The following is a 22,483-nucleotide window of genomic DNA, read 5'->3' as shown; positions in this document are numbered from 1 at the left end:
ACTAATTCAGAATTTGCAATAATTAGGGTAGGGGCTGAGCTGAAGTACCTGTGCACTATCTAGGAAAAAAGGGACCAAAAAGCAAAGACTAAGGTTATAGAAGAAATGGTTAACCTGCTTAAGAAAACTATTTTCCAGCCCTTTTAAAAAATCACTTTAGCAATATTCATTTGTATGCAGAACATGCTGATCAAGGACTATTTTATTTACTAAATAAGTATAGTAGGACCTCTTTGGCATCATTTTGCCAGTCATTAGTCTGTGTTACTATGCATACTGGAGGTAAAAGAATTTCACTCTTAAAAAACCCCCAAAAACTTTAAATCATTCTTTTTACCAATTCTATTCCCAAATGAGTGAGATTTTATTGCAATTATCTTAGTACTGTCCTTTGCCTTGATCCCAGTCACACTATAACATAAAAAAAACCCAAGAAATCTATTTCTCACATTTCCTCATTTTTGTTTGAGGTAGTGGACAAATAAAAATCCACAGGCAGCAGTATATATCTCCATGGACATTAAATGGGACTCATATGGAATCACAGAGAACCCAGAACCAACAATTCTAGAAGAAGTCCTGGAATCTGAGGACAAGAATACTTCCGAAGTAGAGCCCCTCTCTCCATCTGTTACCACTCCCCCATCTTGATAAGGCCTTTCCTGAAGAGAACAGGACTCTTCTCTCCACAGCCAACACAAAATTAGTTTCTGTGACAGAGGTCTCCACCATATTTTTTTCTCCAGGACTAGAAAGATAACTTTTGTTCTTTCATAAAAGGCCTAATAAAGTAAGCTCTCAGCAGAGCTGCAATGCTGGCCTAGAAAATTCATTATCAATGTTCTACTCTTAGTCTACAGCCAGAGAAGACAAAATATTGAACATCAAGGGTAGACTGATTGCTCTCTGTGAGCAAGTCTGAAAATGACTAAAACTTAATTACATATGCATAGATAATTTCAACTATATTAGGAATCTTTCTGAATTTCTACTTAAAGTAGGCTACTTAGAAGGCTTACTTTCTCAATGTCTTCCATGGATTTGAAAAAGTCTCATCAGAACCTCAGAAAACACTGACTACCTTTGGACTCTGGTAACAAAACAAAAACAAACATACAAACAAAAAAAACCAAAACTTTTAACTAATCAGGAAATCTTTTTCTTATTTAGAAATGGTGAAATATCCACTTATTAGTTCTAATGAGGTATATTTTAAAACTTCAAAAACTGATTGTTTTTCTGAGTTTGAAAGAACTTTTTGAAAAACCTAAGGCTCTACATCTTGGAAGCTAACATACTTCATTAAACCTTTCACAGTTCTTGAAGATCAACCGGACGTCTGCCACAAAGTCATCGGGGATTTGGTAGTGTTGGGAATGTTTCTTTTGAAGCTTCTTTTTCACTGTGGATAAATCCATTGGTTTCTTTATAATTTTATAGTAGTTTGGTATCTGGAAGAAAAAAAAAGAGAGATAGAATTAAATAATTCCCTAGTTATATTATGCTATTCAAAGACTGAAAAGATGTGCTATTCAGTTAGGAAATTTGAGTCCTGAAGACAAATGGCTGAGTTTGTAGAACAAATGTTTTAAAACCCTTCCACTTTAATCCAATCAAAAAAGACATTCTTGTAATGAGTATATGGCAAATCCTTGATAGAATGAGCTCTTTGTGGTTTAAGAGTCACTCAACATCTAGGTATTACATACTTTATGTCAATATATATAAGTAACAAATATAAGACAACCTGCTGATCAAGGATCACAAATGGCTCATGAAAGCAACAGATAAAGCCTGAGCAAATGTGAAGGAAGAGACTGCCATTACAAATCATACTGACAGCAACATGGTCATATGAAGGTGTTCCAACCAGCAAAAGGGGAAAACTTTCACAGAAATAACACAGAAATCTGTATTTGCTATGGTTCTTTGTCAACAACACTTACAAATTCTGGTCTCTACCTTTGGTTAAATTTGCTACTCTAGTATTTAATAATTTAACAGAGACAAACCGTTTAAATAGGACAGTGACCAAAAAAGAAATAAAATCACTATCCTCTTCTACAGCATCCATACACTGCAAAGAAGTACTTTCATACCATCTGGAAGTCATGGGAATATTATTGTTTACAAGGAACAAAAACCTCCTCGGTGTGACTTCTAAGCTTAATTTTTATGATTTTACTTTTTTCCTCTCTCATATTAAATTTAAGAATTTAAAAAAAAGTGTAGCATCACACAATTTTGGAATAATCAACGATTTGTAGCCAACATGGAATTTTAGAATTTGAAAAGACCTTAAAGGTATTTCAATCTGAATTTTACAGGTAAGAAAAACTGAATCTTAAAGTAATTAAGTAACCTGTCCAGTATCCCACTGTTAGTCGTGGATTGGAACTTAGGTCACCCAACCCCTATTTCTGGCCTAGTACTCTTTTTGCTAGCCTATAATTCCACTCATTAATTGACAGATAATGGTTTTGTTTTTTTTTAAATGCAAGAACCCAGAGCAATATAACCTGAACTGTACTACAGTGAACACCCTTGGCCTGAATCTAGTAATAGGATTATAAAACTTTTATCTCACATAAAAGAATCTTTTTTTTTAAAGATGAAACAAAATGAACCTTCAAAATCTCCCATAGTTACTATTTCTTTCATGATAATGTCCTCATTATGGTATTTCTGGGAGCAGTCCAAACAATCAGCAGGGGTAGCATTGGTAATTCAATTTTATTAGCCTAGTTTCTTTTCAAGTTCAACACCTAGAAACAGAATGTGTCACGGAATCACTAGTCTAACCGTCTTATTTATACTGAGGCACAGAGAAGTTACATAGTTTTGCTGTTAAAGGCAAAGCTATGGCCAGGACCCAGATTACATGACTTTCAATCCAATGATCTTCCCTGTGAACTAGCCTTCCTAGGACTTTCATAACTTCTAAATTTGGAATTCAATAAAAAAAAAAAAAAATCACATGAATAGGAGTCTGAATACCACACATGAAGTTTTAATAAATGAATTTTATTGTCATTCTGCCAAATTCTAAACTCTAAATAAAATCTTTGTCCTTTTAAGGACAGCTCATCAAAGCTGAGAATTAAAGATAGACAACTCACCGAAACAGGGACTGGTTCCTGGAATTCAATACTCAGTTCATGGCAATAGAGGTAAAGCAGTAGACGTTCACATTTCTGGCTCCCCCGTAAAAAAGGTACAGAAAGAAAACTTGTGAATTATCTTTTTCTTCTAATAAGGCATTCTTTAGAATTTGAACAATCTTAATCCACTTTTCATAAACTGTTTTTAAGAATAGTTTATGCATTCAAGGAAACCTACCTCATTTCCCATCAGAATTATTATGAATAAGGATCTAAATGATAGTCTTTAATCTCCAGGTCATCTGACATAAACTGAGAACTTAGATTTGGATGAACTTGATGAAAAGAGATCATTTAATTCAACCCCATAATGTTACACAAGAGAAAACCATGAAGTGATTTGTTTAAACTCATACAGATACTAAGAGGAGCTTAAACTTGAACCCACGTTCTCTGACTCCAAATCTAGTATTCTTTCTGCCAAACCACAATGTCTTCTTCAAAAGATAGATCTGATAGAAAATAAAAGGCTATGAAGTGAAACTAACTCTCTTAAAGGTTGCTGCTAAAATTATATGCCTTTGGCATCTCAAGACATATTTCTAAGTCAACTTTTGGTTAATTAATAAACAAATGGAAGGGAGTCAAGTACAATTCCTTAATTGCTCAATAATGGACTTTGCAGAACACTTTATTCTGGGTGGGAGGATGCAACCAATTCTTTTACCTTCTATGATACGCTACAGCAAATATTAAAATGAACACATAGCACCCATTAGCAGAAGGCAGCATGCCCAGTGACCAAAAATCATCAATTTGGGATAAAAAAATTTGCTATAAACTATCTATACATAGATTACTGAGATATTATAATAGTCATACTATCACATGAGAATTAATATAAAATTCTTGCATACAGATTTCTTACTGGCTTGAGGGGCCAGAAATTTTCTTCTTAGTATCCAGATGAAAGGCAAATTCTTTGGGAATTATCCTCACAATTTACTACTTAAGATAACTAACATCCTCAAATGAAATCCACTTTACTATGGCTAAGTGATCAAATATTTCTTCAAAAAGTAGGTTATCATATAAACTAAATATTATCTTCTATCTTCAAATACTAGCTACTTACTAGAAACACTGACACAAGAGACTTCATGTAAATTAAACCATCCAATACCTTAAGTTTCCAAATTCAAGACTAGCCCTTTAGTGAAAATTGTGTGAGCTGAGTGTTTATTACCAAGAAGTGCCAAGTAGGCAGATCTTGTTAAAGTCATAATGACAAACCGACTATTTGGCACTTACCCTTTGGTCCATGGGGCTTAAGCCCTGTGCAGTTTTTCCCTTCTTGCTGTGTTGCAAATTGTCACAATCATATTCAACTTCAGGTTTCCCAAGATCTCTGCAAAATGTGCAAATCCATTCTCCACTACAGAGGGAGACACATAATCAGTCTAAGTTCTCAAGATGACTTTATTAACTCTTTCCCATAGGTTTATGTGAATATGCCCCAGAGACACAAGAGGGAATAATTAATGACACCATAAAAGAATCAACTGCTTTTCAAAATGGTTCAATGCAGGTTTCTTTAAATAGAATGTTCCTGACTAATGTGGAAATATGTTTAACATGACTGTACATGTATAACTTCTATCAGACTACTTGTGATCTTGGGGAAGGAAAAAAATAAGGAACTCAAAATTTTGCAAAAATGAATGAAAACTATCTTTACATGTAACTGAAAAAAACAAAATACTATTAAGGGAAAAAAAATAGAATGTTCCCCTTGTATATGAAATCAGAATTCAACTTACAGAACTAATTCAAATAGATTTTCAGGAATGCATAGTGACATAGAGTGAAGAGCACCTATCTGTACTGTCTCCTAACTGGATGGGGAATGCTATCTTTTACTTTATCATAACAATTCATTTGTTTTTGTCAGGATTTCATATTAAACTTAAATGTCTGATTCTAATTCGTTATCTCTGAAGAGAGTATGGCTTGGCATCAGTGCTTACTAGAGTGGGATGATACTGTTAATGTATAGAAACCTATTTATGTGGCAGCTGCAGAACTTTACCAAATACTATCTCTGTCTCCAATAACAAAATCCTAAAATTCCAGCATTCTGGTGTATTTTACCACATAACATAACATGGAATAATCCCTGCATTTGAAACCAAGGAATCAGAGTTCGGCTCTTTTAAAAAGGAAAGAAAAAAGGGGACCAAGATCTAGGTGAAAGCACTTAAAACAATTTTGGCATGGTTTAACCATATAAAGCAGAGATTCCCAAACTTATTTGGCCTCCTGCATTTAAAAAAAAAATTTACTCAGCACTCCCATGGGGTTAGATTAGAGGTTAACACTTATTTTTATTCAACACTCCCCAGTTGTATCCCAGGCTCCTCCCACTCCTCTCCCTGGATCAGCCCAGGGCTTCCCTGGGGGGCGGTATCACCCACTTTGGGAACCTATGAATAAAGGATTATGTATTTTCAAAGAACAGAATTAGTCAATCAGATCTCTGCTTTAATCAATCAGGATTAAAGTGTCAAACTGCTTTTACAACTTGCCTCAATTTGGTTTTACACATCTCTGTTCATATATTTATATTTGGATTCAGAAATGAATCAATTCAAATCAATGTTACTTATAAAAATGTATGCTGGGCTTTGGGTTAGGTGTAGCATATACACAAAAATGGGGGGAAAAAAAGCACAACAAACTACAGCCCTTAATACATCAGGGAGAATGAGACATATACACAAATAACAATAATAAAATAAAAGAATGGGAGAAGTACAGAAGAATGACTACATTCCTATGACACCAGAGCTTTAGGGATAAAGGTGTCACTTTTGATAGGGGAATAGAAATGAGGTTCATGGTAGAGGTGTTAACCTGAGGCCTTGAATGAAAAGAAAGATTTCAAAAGATGGAGGTGAGAAGGAAGAACCTATTCTAGGCATGAAAAACAGCAACAAATGGTAGAGAAAGGCAGAATGTTTGGTGCATGGTGAGCAGTACAGTTTAGGTGAAAAATATAAGGTTAAAATTGGATTGTGGAAGGCCTTGAATACCAAGCTAAGGAATGTGTTTTATTCGGTAAGGAACTGGAAGATTTTAAACAGGGGCATGACATAATTAGATTTGTACACTGAGTAATTGTCTCAATGTTCTGGATGTGAGGAAGGGATAATAGTAAGGGGGTCTCAGTAGAGTCTAGATGAGATCATAAATACCTGAACTAAAATCACTGCTCTACAGCTGCTTAAAGGTCATTTAATCCAACCTGCTCATTTTACAGATGAGGAAACTGAAGTTGAAATGACTCAGTAACAGTACTAAGTATCAGAGGGGGAGATCTGAACTCAGGTCCTGATTCTAGTACTATCTCTACTGCATGAGTAGAAATAGAGAAAAAGGGGACAGATATGAATAACAATGCAGGGGTAGACCCAATGGGATTTTGAAACTGATTAGATGGGGAAGGAATGAGAGGAAAAGAAAAATAATTAACTCTCCAAGGGTTCAAATCTGGGTGATTACAAAAAAAATGACTGTCATCATCAGAAACAAATGTTAAAAGGAATGAAAAGTTTTCTGCAGGAGAAGCACAGTCAAGCCAAAAAAAAAAAAAAGGCAGCATATTCTACATTGGTCATATTTCTGAGTCCCTCATTGTTCTATTAGGAGCTGCGCATATGTTTCATCATGAATCCTCTGAATTGTGCTCAGTCATTTTGCTGATCAGCGTTCCTAAGTCCTTCAAAACTATTTGACTTTACAATATCATTGTCTTTGTACAAGTTGTTCTTCTCAATCTGCTTACTTAGATCTGTAACAGTTCAGACACGTCTTCCCAGGTGTTTCTGAAATTGCCCCATTTTTCTTACAACACAATCTCATTTATACACCATAATCTGAGAACAATAAAAGGGTTTAGGGCATGTTCTAAAGCATTGTGGGGGGAAAGAGGATCAAAGATAGAAGTATTGTACTGACTACAGAAAGCAGAATTATTCTACCCACTTCTGCTTGTTTTCTCTACCAAGGCTGACAACATGGTGCAGTGGCAAGAGTGCTGGCTTGACAGTCAGAGGATCTGGGTTCAAATCCCCACTCTTGATGCGTACTACCCATGTTACATTGTGTGAGCAGCTTAACTTTCCTGGGCCTAGATTTCCTCATCTGAAAAATAAAGAGTTTCGATTGGATGGCCTCTGAGTCCCTTTAAATTCTGGTGCTGTGATCCACTGATCTCTGAACTGGAAAAGAAAATAAATAGCAAATATGGAATTGATAGTTCAGAAAAGTGAGGCAATAAATAGTAAGTAATCTTAGATACTCTTGAAGAATTCAAGGCACTTGAGCTACTATAGCACCAAGTGACAAAATTGCTGACCTACTGTTAGGGATATCTCTAGGAGGATGGAGAAGAGGTCCCAAAAGATATGGGGAATTACAAATGCTGCCTCGATTTACAAAAAAAGGGAAGAGAATGGAATTTTGCAAGCTATTCTGAGACTAGTGACCTTAATTTGGATTCCTGGAAAAATTCTAGACTATGAGGGATTTGGTTCACAAGCTTGGGCACAGAGGCACAGTGTACTGATGATGGGGGGTTTCAATGAGTTAATGAACAAGCCTTTATTAAACATCTACTATGTGACAGGCACAAGACTAAGCACCGAAGATAAAAAGAAAGGCAAAAAATCGTCCCTGCTCTCAAGGAGCTCACAGGCAAACAACTATGTACAAACAAGATACAGAGAGGGCAAACTGGAGATCACCTTGGAGGAAAAGCACTCAAATGAAGGCGGCTTGGGAAAGCCTTCTTGCAGAAGGTAAGCCTCTAGCTGAGACCTGAAGGAGCTAAGGAGGGCCCCTATATGAAGCAGGAGTCCCTTTCTACAATAACTTCAAGTGGTGAAAAATATACGTTTGAAGAAGTCCATCGACAAAGAACTCACTACCTTTCAAAGCAATCCATTCCAAAATTATACAGCCTAAATCTGTATCTTTACAGCTTTATTATTTCTAGGCATGCCATGGACAACACAACAAACTTACTCTTTCACAAGATAACTCTTCAAATATTTGAAGTCAATGATCACCACAAGCCTACAAATCATTTCTCCTCAAGGCTAAACATTCAGCTCCTTTCATCAATCTTTATACTAAGTATAATGTAGCAAATCCCCCTACCCTACCCCACCCTACCCCACCTCCACCAAAAGCAGTTACTTTTTTCTCTCCCTATTATGTGCAAAAATACACATGAATACAAAATTTATTTAGGAATGAGATAAAATTGGTGATGTTTTATTTAAAATTAACTTAACCTTAAGGAAGAAGAGCATTAAGTACCAGAGGGGTCAAGACATTCACTATATAAGAGATCAGAAAATGGTGTATTCCTGTCCTAATAACTTATAATGCTGGGACTTGCTTAAGACTCAGCTTTCTACATGAAAAAGGGGGAAGTCATTTAAGCTGTCATGGTTGACATGGCAGGTCTCTTGACAGAAATAAGGGGGCTCTAAATTTATAGAAAAACAAAAGTTTTGGGGACCAGATTCCTCAAAAGGAGAACTATATTAAAATTCTTAAGAATTAATTTCAGAAACAATAAATTTATCTTCTTGTACCTTGGAAAGCTGAGAAGTGTTGGAACATGACAGGTGAGGTGAAAGACCTTTGGACACTTTTCACAGCATAAAAGATCTCCTCCATTTTGGCACACAGCACACCAATCTTCATTTGGGTCATCCTCTTTATTGTTGCCTTCTCCAGTCCTTGCTGAACGGTGCATTAGGTTTCGCATTGGAGATTTTCCATTGACAAGATTGCTGAGCCCAGGCTGTTTACAGCTTTCACCGATATCCATAGGTTCTGTTTTGACATGATTTTCCAAGCTTCCTAATGCATCCAACTCACTCTCCAGATGCAAGCTGGTTGAGAGAGGTGGTGTCAAGCTGCTCTCGGGACTGCTTAACTAAAATAAAACAATAGCATCAGAACCATCTTGTTTTTCTCACAGGGGAAAACAAAAACCACACTTACGAAAATTAAGTCTAGAGTTTACAAAAATATCTGTAAATAAATCTATCATTTTTCTTTATCTTAAGAGTGTATCAGAATCACTAATATATTTTTTAAAACTTTTCTGATATTTGGGGCTCCTAGGGTAAACATAAAACATCACTTAAGAGATAGCTAACTTTTCATTATTTATGCAAATTGCATAAGGGAAAGCCACAGACCATTCATCCCAAAGTAATTTAGACATCCTAGAATATGAAATCCCAGGAGTAGTAGTTACCCTAATTATGATTTTCTGTAAGCATATTAATTGGATAACAAAGGAAAATTATTTCTAAAACTTACAGTTGACTGAGGGTCACTACTTGCTGACATGTAGGAAGTCTCCTGAAAAACTGCCCTGGCCATATGTCTTTTTGAAGTTGTGGTCAGTTTATGAAATAGAAAAGGAAAATTAGCCAAGTCTGATCATAAACTATTCTGGAAATCATCAACCTTCTGTAGTATTACTCCAAGGCAGATATATAAAAGTAAGATTTATTATGGTATGAGAGGATGTGCTACATGTTGACAATATGTTCTATACTTGCACTAAACTTAATTGAATAAAAATCCATTTTGCCTGCCAGAAAAAAAGAAAGAAAATGGGAAAAAACAAACAAACACTCTAGATCCAGTAAGACCTTTATCCTAGATTAGAACATTCAACCACTCAAATGCACAGAGACTCATGGTAATTGCCTGAATTTAAAAGGTGATACTACAACTCCCATTTCCCCAACTCCCTAGCAAAATCTGTATTCATAAAATCTACAGAACCAAATTGAGAGTCAATTGTAGACTCACTCAATCTTGTGACTAAGCTACCCTTGCTGTAGGCCAATCGGAAAGGAAGTCATAGAATTTGGGCACTGGGACTCAAGAAAAATGAAGAACAATAAAAACTGGCTATGGTAAGAGGAGTTTGGAGCTTTCTTTAATAGTAAGGATAATTATTTTGTTAAAAAAAAATCGATTCAAATAACAGTTATTCCAATGACATTACTATCCTGTGTCCCTTTCACAATTCACATCTTCCTAGTCACTACGACAGGAAAATGGGTGCAGAACAATAAATTAGGATCCTCCTTGGCAGGAGCCTTTGAGTTAATGACTCATGTTGACATGGACTTTAACTCACATAAATATAGAACCTGGTAGCTGTAAAGCAGAAATTACTGACACCTGAATCACTGTTTTGATTCCCACTCTCTATGAATTCCAGACTATAAAATTATTTTCAAAGAAAATCAGAGATTTTCAATCTCTCCCTACCCACTGCATCCTTCCCTGCTACCTACAAACCATCCATATTTCCTCTACCTTAAAAAACCTTCACTTGATCCATCTATCCCCACTAGCTGCTGTCCTATTTCTTTCATCACTTAACTCCTTTAAGTAACAAATCAGTGCCTCGATTTTCTTCTCATGGGTTTCTAAACCCTGTGATTCAACCGAAACCACTCACTCTGAAGTTAGTAATGATCTCTTAATTGCCAAATCACCCAAGACCACCCAGTCTTTTCTCAACCCTGATCCTTCTTGATGTCTCTGGACTATCAATCACTCTCTGGATACTCTCTCCTTTTTAGGTTTTCCTGACACTTGTCTTCCTTAGTTCTTCTCCTAGCTGTCTGACTGTTCTTTTTCAGTTTCCTTTGCTGGATCTTCATCTAGGTCACAGCCTGACTATGGGTGGTCCCCGAGGCTCTGTCCTGCGGCCCCTTCCCTCTACATATTATTTCACTTGGTGTATCTCATCAGCTCCCATAGATTTCAATGATCATTTCTATGCAGCTGATTCTCAGATCTATATAACTAGCCCTAACCTCGGTACTGACCTCTAGTCTTGCATCTCCAACTGGATTTCCTGAGACATCTTAAACTCAACAAATCCAAAACTGAACTCCTTCTCTTCCCCACAAACTATTCCCTCTTCCAAACTTCCCTACTGTTGTCAAACAACCTGAACTGTTTCTACTCTTCTAACATTTTATTTCCCTCCATGCACCCTACAATACAGCAACACTGACCTTCTTTTCACTGGCTATCTATCCCTCTTGCCTGGAACGCTCTCTTCCTTTGTTTCTACCTCTTGGTTTCCCAGCCTCCTTCAATTTCCCTACTTCTTGTTGTCAAGACCATCTGTCTTGTCACCAGACCCACAACCTTGTTTTCTTCCTCAAATTCTCACCAGCACTCAACCCACATAGCCAATCTGTTGCCAAGCCCTGTCAATTCTTTTTTTTAAAATTTATTTATTTTAGTTTTCAACATTCACTTTTATAAGATTTTGAGTTCTAAATTTTCTCCCTCCCTCCCCAAGATGGCAAGCAATCTGATACAGGTTGTACACGTACAATCATATCAAACATTTTCCCACATTAGTCATGCTGTGAAAGAAGAATCAGAACAAAAGGGAAAAACTATGAGAAAGAAAAAACAAAACAAACAGAGAGAGAGAGAGAGAAAATAGTATGCTTCGATCTGCATTCAGACTCCATAGTTCTATCTCTGGATGTGGATAGCATTCTCCATCATGAGTCTTTTGGAATTGTCTTAGATCACTGCATTGCTGAGAAGAGCTAATTCTATCAGTTGGTCATCACACAATGTTGCTGTTACTGGGTACAACGTTCTCCTGGTTCTGCTCACTTCACTCAGGATCAGTTCCTTTAAGTCCTTCTAGGGTTTTCTGAAACCTGCCTGCTCATCATTTCTTATGGAACAATAGTATTCCATTACATTCATATACCACAACTTGTTCAGCCATTCCCAATTGATGGGCATCCCCTCAATTTCTAATTCTTTGCCACCACAAAAAGAGCTGCTATAAATATTTTTGTGCATATTTTTGTAAGTCTTTTCCCCTTTTTTATGATCTCTTTGGGATACAAACCTAGTAGTGGTATTGTTGGATCAAAAGGTATGCACAGTTTTACAGCCCTTTGGGAGTAGTTCCAAATTGCTCTCCAGAATGGGTGGATCAGTTCACAACTCCACCAACAATGCATTAGTGTTCCAATTTTCCTACATCTTCTGCAACATTCATCATTTTCCTGTTTTGTCATATTAGCCAATCTGCTAGGTGTGAAGTGGTACCTCAGACTTGTTTTAATTTGCATTTCTCTAATCAATAGTGATTTAGAGCATTTTTTATATGACTATAGATAGCTTTAATTTCTTCATATATCTTTTGACCATTTATCAACTGGGGAATGAAGTGTATTCTTATAAATTTGACTCAGTTCTCTATATATTTTAGAAATGAGGCCTTTATCAGAGATGCTGGCAGCAAAAATTGTTTCCCAGTTTTCTGCTTCCCTTCTAATCTTGGGTGCATTGGCTTTGTTTGTGCAAAACCTTTTTAATTTAATGTAATCAAAATTATTCATTTTGCATATCATAATGTTCTCTATCTCCTGTTTGGTCATAAATTCTTCTGATCTCCATGGATCTGCAAGTCCTGTCAATTCTACATTCACAACATCTACATCCCTCTCTACAACTCACAGAGCCACCTTAATACCTGGACTACTGAAAGGAGCCTTCTGATTGGATTCCTTACCTCAAGTCTCTTCCTACTCTATTCCATCCTCCACTCAACTGCCCAAGTGATCTTCCCAAAGTGTATCTGACCATGTCACCTCCAACTTCCCTATCTGACAAACTCTAGTGGCTCCCTATAATTTCTAGGATTAAATACAAAATCCTTTGGCTTTAAAAGTCGCACAACCTGACTTGTTTCTACTCTTCTAACATTTTATTCCCCTCCATGCACTGTACAATACAGCAACACTGACCTTCTTTTCACTGGCTATCTCTCCCTCTTGCCTGGAACACCCTCTTCCTTTGTTTCTACCTCTTGGTTTCCCAGCCTCCTTCAAGATTCAGCTTAAATCTCACCTTCTGTAAGAGCCTTTCATGAATATATCATATCTTCCCACTCTAATACTTTCCCTCTGAATTTGCCTTCTACTTATGGTGCTTACATAGTAAGCCCTTAATAAGTAACTGCTGACTGACAAGCCAAAAGAGCAATCTGACTTGTTCCAGGCATGAAAATCCAAGAATAAATGAGTCACAAACACCCTCAACCAAATGAACTAAAAAGATAGAAGAAACACCAGAGACAGACAAGTTTGTGACCTCCCAATGTTCCTTATTTGGGATCCCAGAGGAACTTTACCATGCATGCACTCCTCCTGCCATCCTCTGTTTTCTCTTGTTTCACAGTTCCTGAGTAGCTGCATATTTCTTCCTCAGTTCCAGGCTCTTGTTTGACCTTTACTTGGTCAGATTTGAAGCTAAGACTTGCCTTCTCTGTAGTTCTGCCTGATGACCCACAGCTGGAAATTATGCACATGTGAAAATATAACATGTAAAAATAATTACTAAACTATAAATAGCAAACAATTGGGTGAAGAAGCAAGTTATTAACACTGGAGAAGATAAGTGTACCTCACAATGAAATCTGGTTTCTTTGCTTCCTTTCCATTAAAAATAAGACACTGTTGCAGTGCAGATTTTTTTAAAAAAAAAAAATTGTGCTTTGCAAGTTTTAAAAAACATATTTCAAACTTTCAGGATACAAGGACTATATAATTTTAAAATACTAAGACACTTGTGTATAAAAAGTACTTAGCCTTGCAAATTGTCAATTTCCCAGGCAACTAGTTTAGAACATCGATAATTTCACTTCTAAGAGAAAGATGGGGGAACACTGGTATTGCTAACAAGCAGGCTCCATTTATTTCAATCAAGGATGAAAACTGTCCTAGTACCTCCTAATGTTGGATCCATGAAGCTGGGATAAACTCTATCTAGCTCCTAAACAAAAAGCAATGGCCAATAAAAACTGGAGGTATGACCTTAAACAGCATTAGGGATAAACGTCTTTTCTATCTACTATTTTCTCCAGTACCCATAACACCACCAATCATTTCTTTGACAACAATATAAAGAAGAAAACCCACTCAATCAGACCTTTTCTTCAGTTATGATACAAAGTATGATTAATGATCTTTACTAAATCAGGTACTTTCAATTAGAATAATGTATTACCACAGTTACCATCCAAACCTCTCCTATCCCAGATACGTCCAAGTGGTGGTAACACTTACCTGCCTCGACTGCCTGTGCTGGAGGTACTTGGTGGCCTCACAGGTGTGTGAGAATTGGATAAGCCTAAAAAAAACATCAGGGCAAAAGGTATGTCAAAAGCAAATACAAAGACATCTCTAATTGAAAGTACTCAAGTTATGCTATTAAATTAACCCAAATCAGTAATTTTAGAAAGTGAACCCTAATCTTCAGATCACCTAGAGCAGCACTTCTTAAACTGTGGGTCACAACCGAAAAACTTGGTAACAGTAAAAGGTTTCTGAATGTGCAACAATCAAAAATTAATTAAAAATCGAACACATAATGAATCCGAGGTGTTTCTGGTAGTGATTGTTTGTGTTGCATCGCACAACTTTCAGTGCAGCCTGGGTTATGAACACACAGCGTGCACACTTTGCACTATGCATGCCCTCAGGCCATGCAACTCGAAAAGTGGGCCCCAATGGAAAAAATTTAAGAAGCCTTGACCTAGATAAACAAAAAGTAGTCCACTTATAAACTGTTCATTTGGATGCCTAGGAAATAGTCTTTGAAGCCTAATAATATGGTTATAGAAAGTATATAGTCCTTTCTATCACTGACTCCAAATCCACACTTAAATTCTAACAGATGCGCTTTTAGTCATAAACAATATTCTTCTGACAAAAATACTAATTGGCACAGATTTTAAGAACTCACAGAATATAAGGTTTGGAAGGTCATCTAGTCTAACTCACACCTGGTATCCCTCTATAACATCTTCAGTAAGTCTACATAAAAACTTTCTTGTAAGAGAGGAACCATAGATGGTCTAGTCTATTTTTGGACAACTTTAATTGCTCAGAAGCCTTTTTCTTATTACAAAAAGCTTAAATTAACTCTTTGCAACTTCCATCCATAGTTCACATAGAGCACTCTGTGGCCAGACACAAGAAGACTAATCCCCCTTTCGTTACACAGCCCTTCACCTGAAGATAGCTATTATGTTCCCCACTAAATCTTTCCTTCTTTTGGTAAAACATTCCCCAGTTCCTTTATAAGATTCTCATATGATATGTTCTCTAGTACTCTCATAACATCTTAGTTGTTCTACAGCCTAAAATGTGTACTCCGAATATACTCAGAACTGAACAGAGTAGTCCAAATATGTCTTGACCAGAAAAGCAGAAGCATCATTTCCTTAAACGTTATGCCTGTCTTCCTGCAGACAAAAACCGAATGAACTTTTGGTGCTGCCGTGCCACACTCATTTCAACAAACTATGCATAAACCTGTGTGTAAGGCATCATGCTAGGCACTAAGGCTAGAAAGATACCTCCCTCCCAAAAAAGCCCCTCCCATCAAAGAATTTACATTCTGGAGGAAGGGGGGAATACAACATGTAAACACTAAGCAGATAAAAATTAAGTTATTTTAGGGGTAAGAGAGCAATAATAACTACAGGAGAGGATGCATACTAGGCATGGGGGACAGAAGGCCACAGAATACTATCTTTAGGTAACAGTAGTAAGCCGGTCTGGCTGCAATATAATGTGTACAAAGGAGAGAATTATGAAATAATTACAAAAAGACAAAATGGAGCCAAATTGTGAAAGACTTTTAATACCAAACTGAAGAATTTGTACTTTAGCCTAGAAACAAAAGGGAACCTCATAGTGAGCATATAAGCCTCCAGTTATTTTTCATAAAACATGTTTAGGTATACTTCCCTTTTCTGTACTGGAGATGTTGGTTTTTTTGAAGCCTCTGTTTAGAAATTTGCATTTATTCAAATTAAATTTTACCTTATTTGATTAGACTTATTATTCTAAAATGCCTGCCCAGAGAAAGGTGATCAGGATGATGAACCTGGGATATTTTATCTGAAGAAGAGAAGAATTGGGAGCAGAGCGAGAGATAACAAAATTATTATTTTCAAGTATCTGAAAGGATGTAATGTAGAAGAAGGATCAAACTTATTTTGCTTGGTCCCTGAGGCTAGAACTAGGGGCAAGCAGGAGAAGTTACAAAGCGACAGATTTTGGCTCAATATTAGGGAGGAAAATCCCAACAATTATAAGTCTCCAAAAGTAGAATGGATTGCTTCTGGAAGTAATGGTTCCTCCCACTCACAGGCCTCAAAGCAAGGACTAAACACTTCTTGGGTATACAACAGAGACATTCTTGGGTAATAGACTGGACCAGATGATCAATGAGATTCTGTGACCATTTTGGATCCTAACATTGTCAGCTATCTCTCATAATTTCATGTCACCTGCCATTTATCAGTGTGCTTTCCATGATTTCATCCAAGTCACTAATAAAAATGCTTAAGGACAGGACACACTCCAGGATACTCCTCTAGAGATGTTTCTCCAACTTGACATCAACCTACTAATGATAGATCACTGGGGGTGGGAGTGGGGATCGTTTTAACAGTTCCAAAGCCACCAAACTCTATACTATCATCTAGACTATACTATACACTATTTAGACTATACTATACACTATCTATACTATACTAATCTATACTCTCATCTACTATCATCTAAGTTCACATCTCTAAAATTGTCTACAAGAATGGCAGGAGAGACTTTGTCAAATGCCTTGCTGAAATCTAAGTACAGTTTGCTACAGCATCCAAGCTGCCCTCCTCTGGACACTTGCCAGCTTATCAATAGCCTCCTTAAACTGCAGTGCCTAGAACTAAACACCATACTTTCAAGGGCAGAATACAGTGAAACTATCACTTCCCAATTTCTTGGAAACTCTGGACCGCTTAATGAAGTCTAAAATCTCATTAGCTTTTTTTTTTTTGCAGCTATATCATATTGCTGACTCACACTGAGTTTGCAATCCAGTAAGATCTCTAGATCTTTTCAGAACAACTGCTGTATATCCATTTCCTTCTCCCACCTTATGCTTCAGATTTACTTTTTGGAGGGGGGTAGGGGGAAACAAATGCAAGACTTTCCATTTATTCCTACTAAAATTAATCGTGTTAGAGACAACTCCATGCCTATCAAGATTCTTTTGGAGCCCCAACCTGTCATTCACTGATTAACTATTCCTTTTAGTTTTGTTCCATTTGCAAATTTGATGAGCATGTCAGTCATGCCTTTATCCAAGTCACAGACAAAAATGTCAAACAGATGGGGCCACACAGATCTGTGAGGTGCTCCACCAAAGATCTCCTACCATGCTGACATGGAATCGTTAATAATTCCACCTGACCTGTTCTGAATAAATCTGACTGTACTGTCTAATCTGTATCTCTCCATTTGCTCCATAAAAATGTAGTTGGTGTTCAGTCATGTCTGACTCTCCATGACCCCATGTGGGGTTTTCTTGGCAAAGATACTGGAGCGCTTTGCCATTTCCTTCTCCAGCTCATTTTACAGATGAGGAAACGGAGGCAAGCAGGATGAAGTGACTTGCCCAGGGTCACACAGCTAATACGGTTCTGAGATCAGATTTGAACTCAGAGAGATAAATCTTCCTGACTCCAGACCTAGTACTCTCTCCACTGTGCCACCTAACTGCTCCTCTCCACAAGAACAGACTTATACTTATACAGTAAAACTATACTCACAGCAGTCCTCTCATCTACTAGTTAAGTAATTTTATCAAAAAAGGAAATAAGATTAGTCTGGCAAAACTTCTTTCTAATGAAACCATGATGGTTCCATGCAATCATCCCTCTCCTTTCCAGATATTCACCAGCTACCTCATTAAAGATCCCTTTCAGAATTTTCCCAGAAACTGAAGTCAAGCTCACCGGTCTATATAGTGTATAGATTTATCCCTGTCATCCAGTTTCTGAAAAACAGGACATTTGCCCTTATCCAATTCTATTATGCCTTTCCTGTCTTCCATGGTCTTTCAAATAGCACTGAGAGTGGGTAATCACCTTGACAGCGCTTGCAGCACCTGAGGATGGTTCATTTGGGTAGCTAGGGGCTCTCTTCCTATCTCCTTACTGATCCTGGCTACAAACTCCCTTTAGTCATTTTTATTCTTAGCCATTTTGGTCATCACTCTCCTTTGCAGAAAAAACAGAAACAAAAGAATTTGAGCAATTCTGCCTTCTCTCTGTTGCACTTATGTTCCTACCCATCCCAAACTAAGGTCCTATCCTTTTTTCAATCCTTCTTTTTTCTCCCAAGACGCTTTTTAAATGCCCTTGATAATTATCTTCCATTTCCTTCACCAGTCTCAACTCACTTGGAACTAAAGCACTTCTGACACCACTTTTACAGGACTGTGCCACATTCTCAAATTAATCTTCTGTCACCTGGCCTTGCTTCCACCTTCTGCCCATTTTTTCTTTAAGCCAAACTATATCATAATAGCAGCTTGCATTAAACGCCAACAAAGCTGTTGTCAAATACAGTACAAATTCAAGTTTTATGATCCCAAGTGAGCAACCCAATATTGTGTCACTAGATAAAACATTTAAAGTTTCAGCAAAAAGAAAGTCTTTTCTAAAAATATCAATTTTTAAAATAGATTTCCTAATTCTTATTCTTCCTTTTAACTACTATTTACTAAGGCAATTTTTCAGAAATGATATAAAACTGTCTTGAAAAAGATTCACTTTTCTCATTTCCTCTCCATGTCATAAAAACAGAAGTCAAACACAAACTTATAACTGCAACTGAAGACAATGAGGCCCTGGGAAAATAACAGCACTTCTTAAATTCAGAACATCAACCAGTATAATCCTTAGTATAAAGAAGTGTTAATATTGTTACAAAATGTGTGAAAAGTGTTATCACTAGAATAAAAAAAAAAAGCAAGGAAGAAAGAGTATGGACACAAAAATAATGTACAATATTTAAAGATATTTGTTTGTTTCAAAATCAAAGTTAAATATTACAGCAACTCCTGTTCACTGTACCTGATGATCCTGGTGAAAGGGCAGAGGGTCCTGGAGAGGGATTCATGGTACTTGTAGGCTGTGGGGGTAGGTGGCTGCCTGAGATATATCTACTTAGGAGATTATCTAAACTACTTGATCCAGCATCTTCCAACTAAAGAGGGAAAAAAAGACAAATTTTCATCTAGGCAGAAAAGAAATTCCTAAATTCAACAGTTTAACAGTTTATAATTAGAAATATTTTACTCTACAAAAAACTGAAGGACAAGCAAAATGACAGGAATTAGATCTAACTTAAAGAGTTATAAATTCATCACTTTTTCTTCCATTTTGTGAATTTTTCTACCATTAACATACATGTATAACATGCTGAAACAAATAAAATTTTAAGTTAATCATAACAAAAATCATATTTCAGTCAATGGTCAGAGAAATGAATGTTCTTATACTCTGGGAGGTTAACGGACTACTTTTGCACCCCAAACAATAGGCACTGCTCCTGATGAAGTGATGCTATACATACTCAATTTACATGTTGCTGGCTCTGTCCACTTCCTCAATTATCTGTAGCTCACCAGAATTAGTCTCAGAGTCATGGACTGGACCTGGGTCTAAGTCCCTTAACCTCCCAGGTTAACTTAACTTCCCAGAGAAGGTGCTGATCTGCATCCCCAAAGAAAGTTCCTCACCTGGAGTTCCCTACAAAGATGACATCATCCACAAGAAAAACAGTCCACAAGAAAAAAAAAATCACTTGAAAGCCCCAATGTGACTAAGAAGACATTACTTTTATTAGTGAGGCAATGCGAAAACAAATTTAAAAGGACATTCTCCATTATTCACTTAACAGCTACAATGAAAACTCAATATATTAAATTTTTCCACAGACAAAAGTTAAACATTAAAACACACCCCATTTAGCTTACTCCATTACTTTTCTATTTACCCCATTAGTTTTTCAAAGGGAATATATCACCATTTAAGAGCAGACTTTACAATGTTTAAAAACTGTAGGATAACAATGATTTCTCATCTAACTCACTGCATGCTCCTCATTTTAAAATCACTGTTTCATTTGCTCTCAAGCTAACTCACTCCTTCTTATGCCTGAAATGGCTTATTTCCATTTGTTACATTCCCTCCTACAGGCTGTGGGAAAACAGGTACATTAATGCATTGTCAGTGGAACTGGGAACTAGTCCTGCCATTCTGGAGAACAATTTGGAATTATGTCTCAAAAACATTCAACTGTGCATACCCTTTGAACCAGAGGTTCTGCTATGAGGTCTATATATTCCAAAGAGATTTTTAAAGAGAGTAAAAGGACCCATATGTACAAAAATATTTATAGCAATTCTTTTTGTGGTGGCAAAAAGCTGAAAACCGAGGAAGAGCCTATCAACTGAAGAATGGCTGAACAAGTTGTGGTATGTGAATGTTATGGAATACTCTTATGCTCTAAGAAATGCAGGGGATGGTTTCAGAGAAAACTGGGAAGACTTGTATGAACTGATGCAAAGTGAAGTGAGCAGAACCAGGAGAACAATTTATACAATAACAACAATATTGTAAAGATAACAACTTTGAAAGACTTAGGTACTATAATCAACACAATGACCAATTACAATTCCAGAGGACTCATGATGAAACATGCTACCCACCTCCAGTTAGAGAGGTGATGGACTCAGAGTGCAGACTGAGGCTTATGTTTTGTTTTGTTTTTGACATGGCCAATGCGAGAATTTGTGGCTATACGTGTTTGTAACGGGTTTTGTTTTTCTTGCTTTCTCATTGGGGGTGGGGGAAAAGAGGGAGGTGAGAGGGAGAGAATTCGGACCTGAAAATAAAATAAAATTCAATTGGAAAATGAAAAAAAAGTTAGGGACACATGCATGTCCCAAAACATTTTAGCTTCTCATAGTAACTCATGGTTCTGTTCCTTGTGATTCAACTAAATTATTTTTAGAAGACTATTTATTTTTTAATAACTCTTAACTCACTGCAGGAATGATATGGAGCCAACCTGATCATTCCTGCCTTTTCTCTTTAATTCCACAGCCTCTTTATCTTCACTCTCTCCCATATGGGAGAATGGTTCAAAAATGGAATAGTTTATTTTAAAAAAATCATAAAAAAGGAAAAATAGGAACCTATCTGAGCAAAAATATTCATAACTGCTCCACATATAATAGGAAAAACAAACAAATATAGATCTAACAATTTAAGAGTGGCTGAATAAATTATGACCCATTAATGCAATGGAATAAAATGGTGACAGGAAAAAAAATGATGAATATGAAATTTACAAAGAAATATAAGAAGACCTATATAAGGTGATGCAGAGTGAAAGTAGAACTATAACTAGGTATACAATGTCAATAACTATTTATCTGGCCAACAAAATATTTTTATTTGTTATTAAATGTTTAATAAACAAAAACCAAACTTAACCAGTTAGCCTTTTATAAGATAGAATCCCCCAAAAATTAACAAGCAAAGAAATACTTTTGTTCTTAGTTGCCCCCCCACCTGAAGCACCTTTAGTTTGGTTTTTGTTTATTAAACATCTAATAACAAATAAAAATATTTTGTTGGCCAAAAAAAATTCTCTTTCAGCTTCAAGTAATAATCCAGAGTAAAAATTTTTCAAAATACTTTCCCTGATTAGATAAAGGGGTCTTGGACCTATTTTCTCTGTTCCATGTGTTTAAGTATGTATTTTCTTAGTTTGGAAGAAACTATTTATCTCTATAGGGATAAGAAACGTGCCTATAACTTACAGTCTTCCCTTTGGCACTGAGAGGCCCAAATGACTGATCCATGGGCCACAGAAATAGCATGGTGAGAGGGAAGAACTTGAACCAGTTCTCCTTGACTTCAAGGTAAACCTTATATTCATCATACTAAGTACTTTTCCATTTATGCATTTTTCATTTAGGATTTTTGATATCATCAGTGTAGTGAAGTACTGAGAGTTTCTGAGTCTTAGGTTGTTATATCCAAGAGTCTAGAGACTCTCCAGTCTATTTAAACATAGAGCTAAATTTCACGTCTTTTCTATTTGAGGAACTTGACTATTTCAAGTAATGAAGGGGAAGCAATAATAAACATATGGATGGGGAACACAAAAGTTATATTTGGCTTTGGAATAGAATTACGATTTTTATTTTATGGTCGTATCTTCTTAACTGTTTTACTAGGCTACTATGAAAATTCGCTCTTATTCTTTGAGTATGAACAGGGAGAATTATGTGAAAAGTATCTGAAAGTATACTAAGTGATGGGCAAGTTGCTTTAGGATTAAAATTCAATGCAAATAATGATC

At 36.5% G+C, this 22,483-nt stretch overlaps 1 protein-coding gene across 2 annotated transcripts in view; it reads right to left on the bottom strand.

Annotated features, from left to right (window-relative positions):
* TRIM33 (tripartite motif containing 33) overlaps window positions 1–22,483 on the bottom strand; it is a 157,443-nt gene that overhangs the window by 2,997 nt on the left and 131,963 nt on the right. For both annotated transcript variants that reach the window (XM_027860377.1, XM_027860378.1), the window contains exons 12-18: window positions 19,180–19,312; window positions 14,321–14,384; window positions 13,387–13,546; window positions 8,765–9,111; window positions 4,413–4,536; window positions 3,120–3,194; window positions 1,299–1,451 (exon numbers count right to left, since the gene is read on the bottom strand). In XM_027860377.1, the coding sequence (XP_027716178.1) occupies window positions 1,299–1,451; window positions 3,120–3,194; window positions 4,413–4,536; window positions 8,765–9,111; window positions 13,387–13,546; window positions 14,321–14,384; window positions 19,180–19,312 (1,056 nt within the window). The remainder of the gene's footprint in view (window positions 1–1,298; window positions 1,452–3,119; window positions 3,195–4,412; window positions 4,537–8,764; window positions 9,112–13,386; window positions 13,547–14,320; window positions 14,385–19,179; window positions 19,313–22,483) is intronic.

The sequence above is a fragment of the Vombatus ursinus genome, unplaced genomic scaffold, assembly GCF_900497805.2.
Source record: "Vombatus ursinus unplaced genomic scaffold, bare-nosed wombat genome assembly UNPS02014179.1, whole genome shotgun sequence".
NCBI classification, from domain to species: domain Eukaryota; kingdom Metazoa; phylum Chordata; class Mammalia; order Diprotodontia; family Vombatidae; genus Vombatus; species Vombatus ursinus.
Note: the sequence above shows the minus strand (reverse complement) of the source record. Positions and strands in the feature narration are given on the sequence as shown.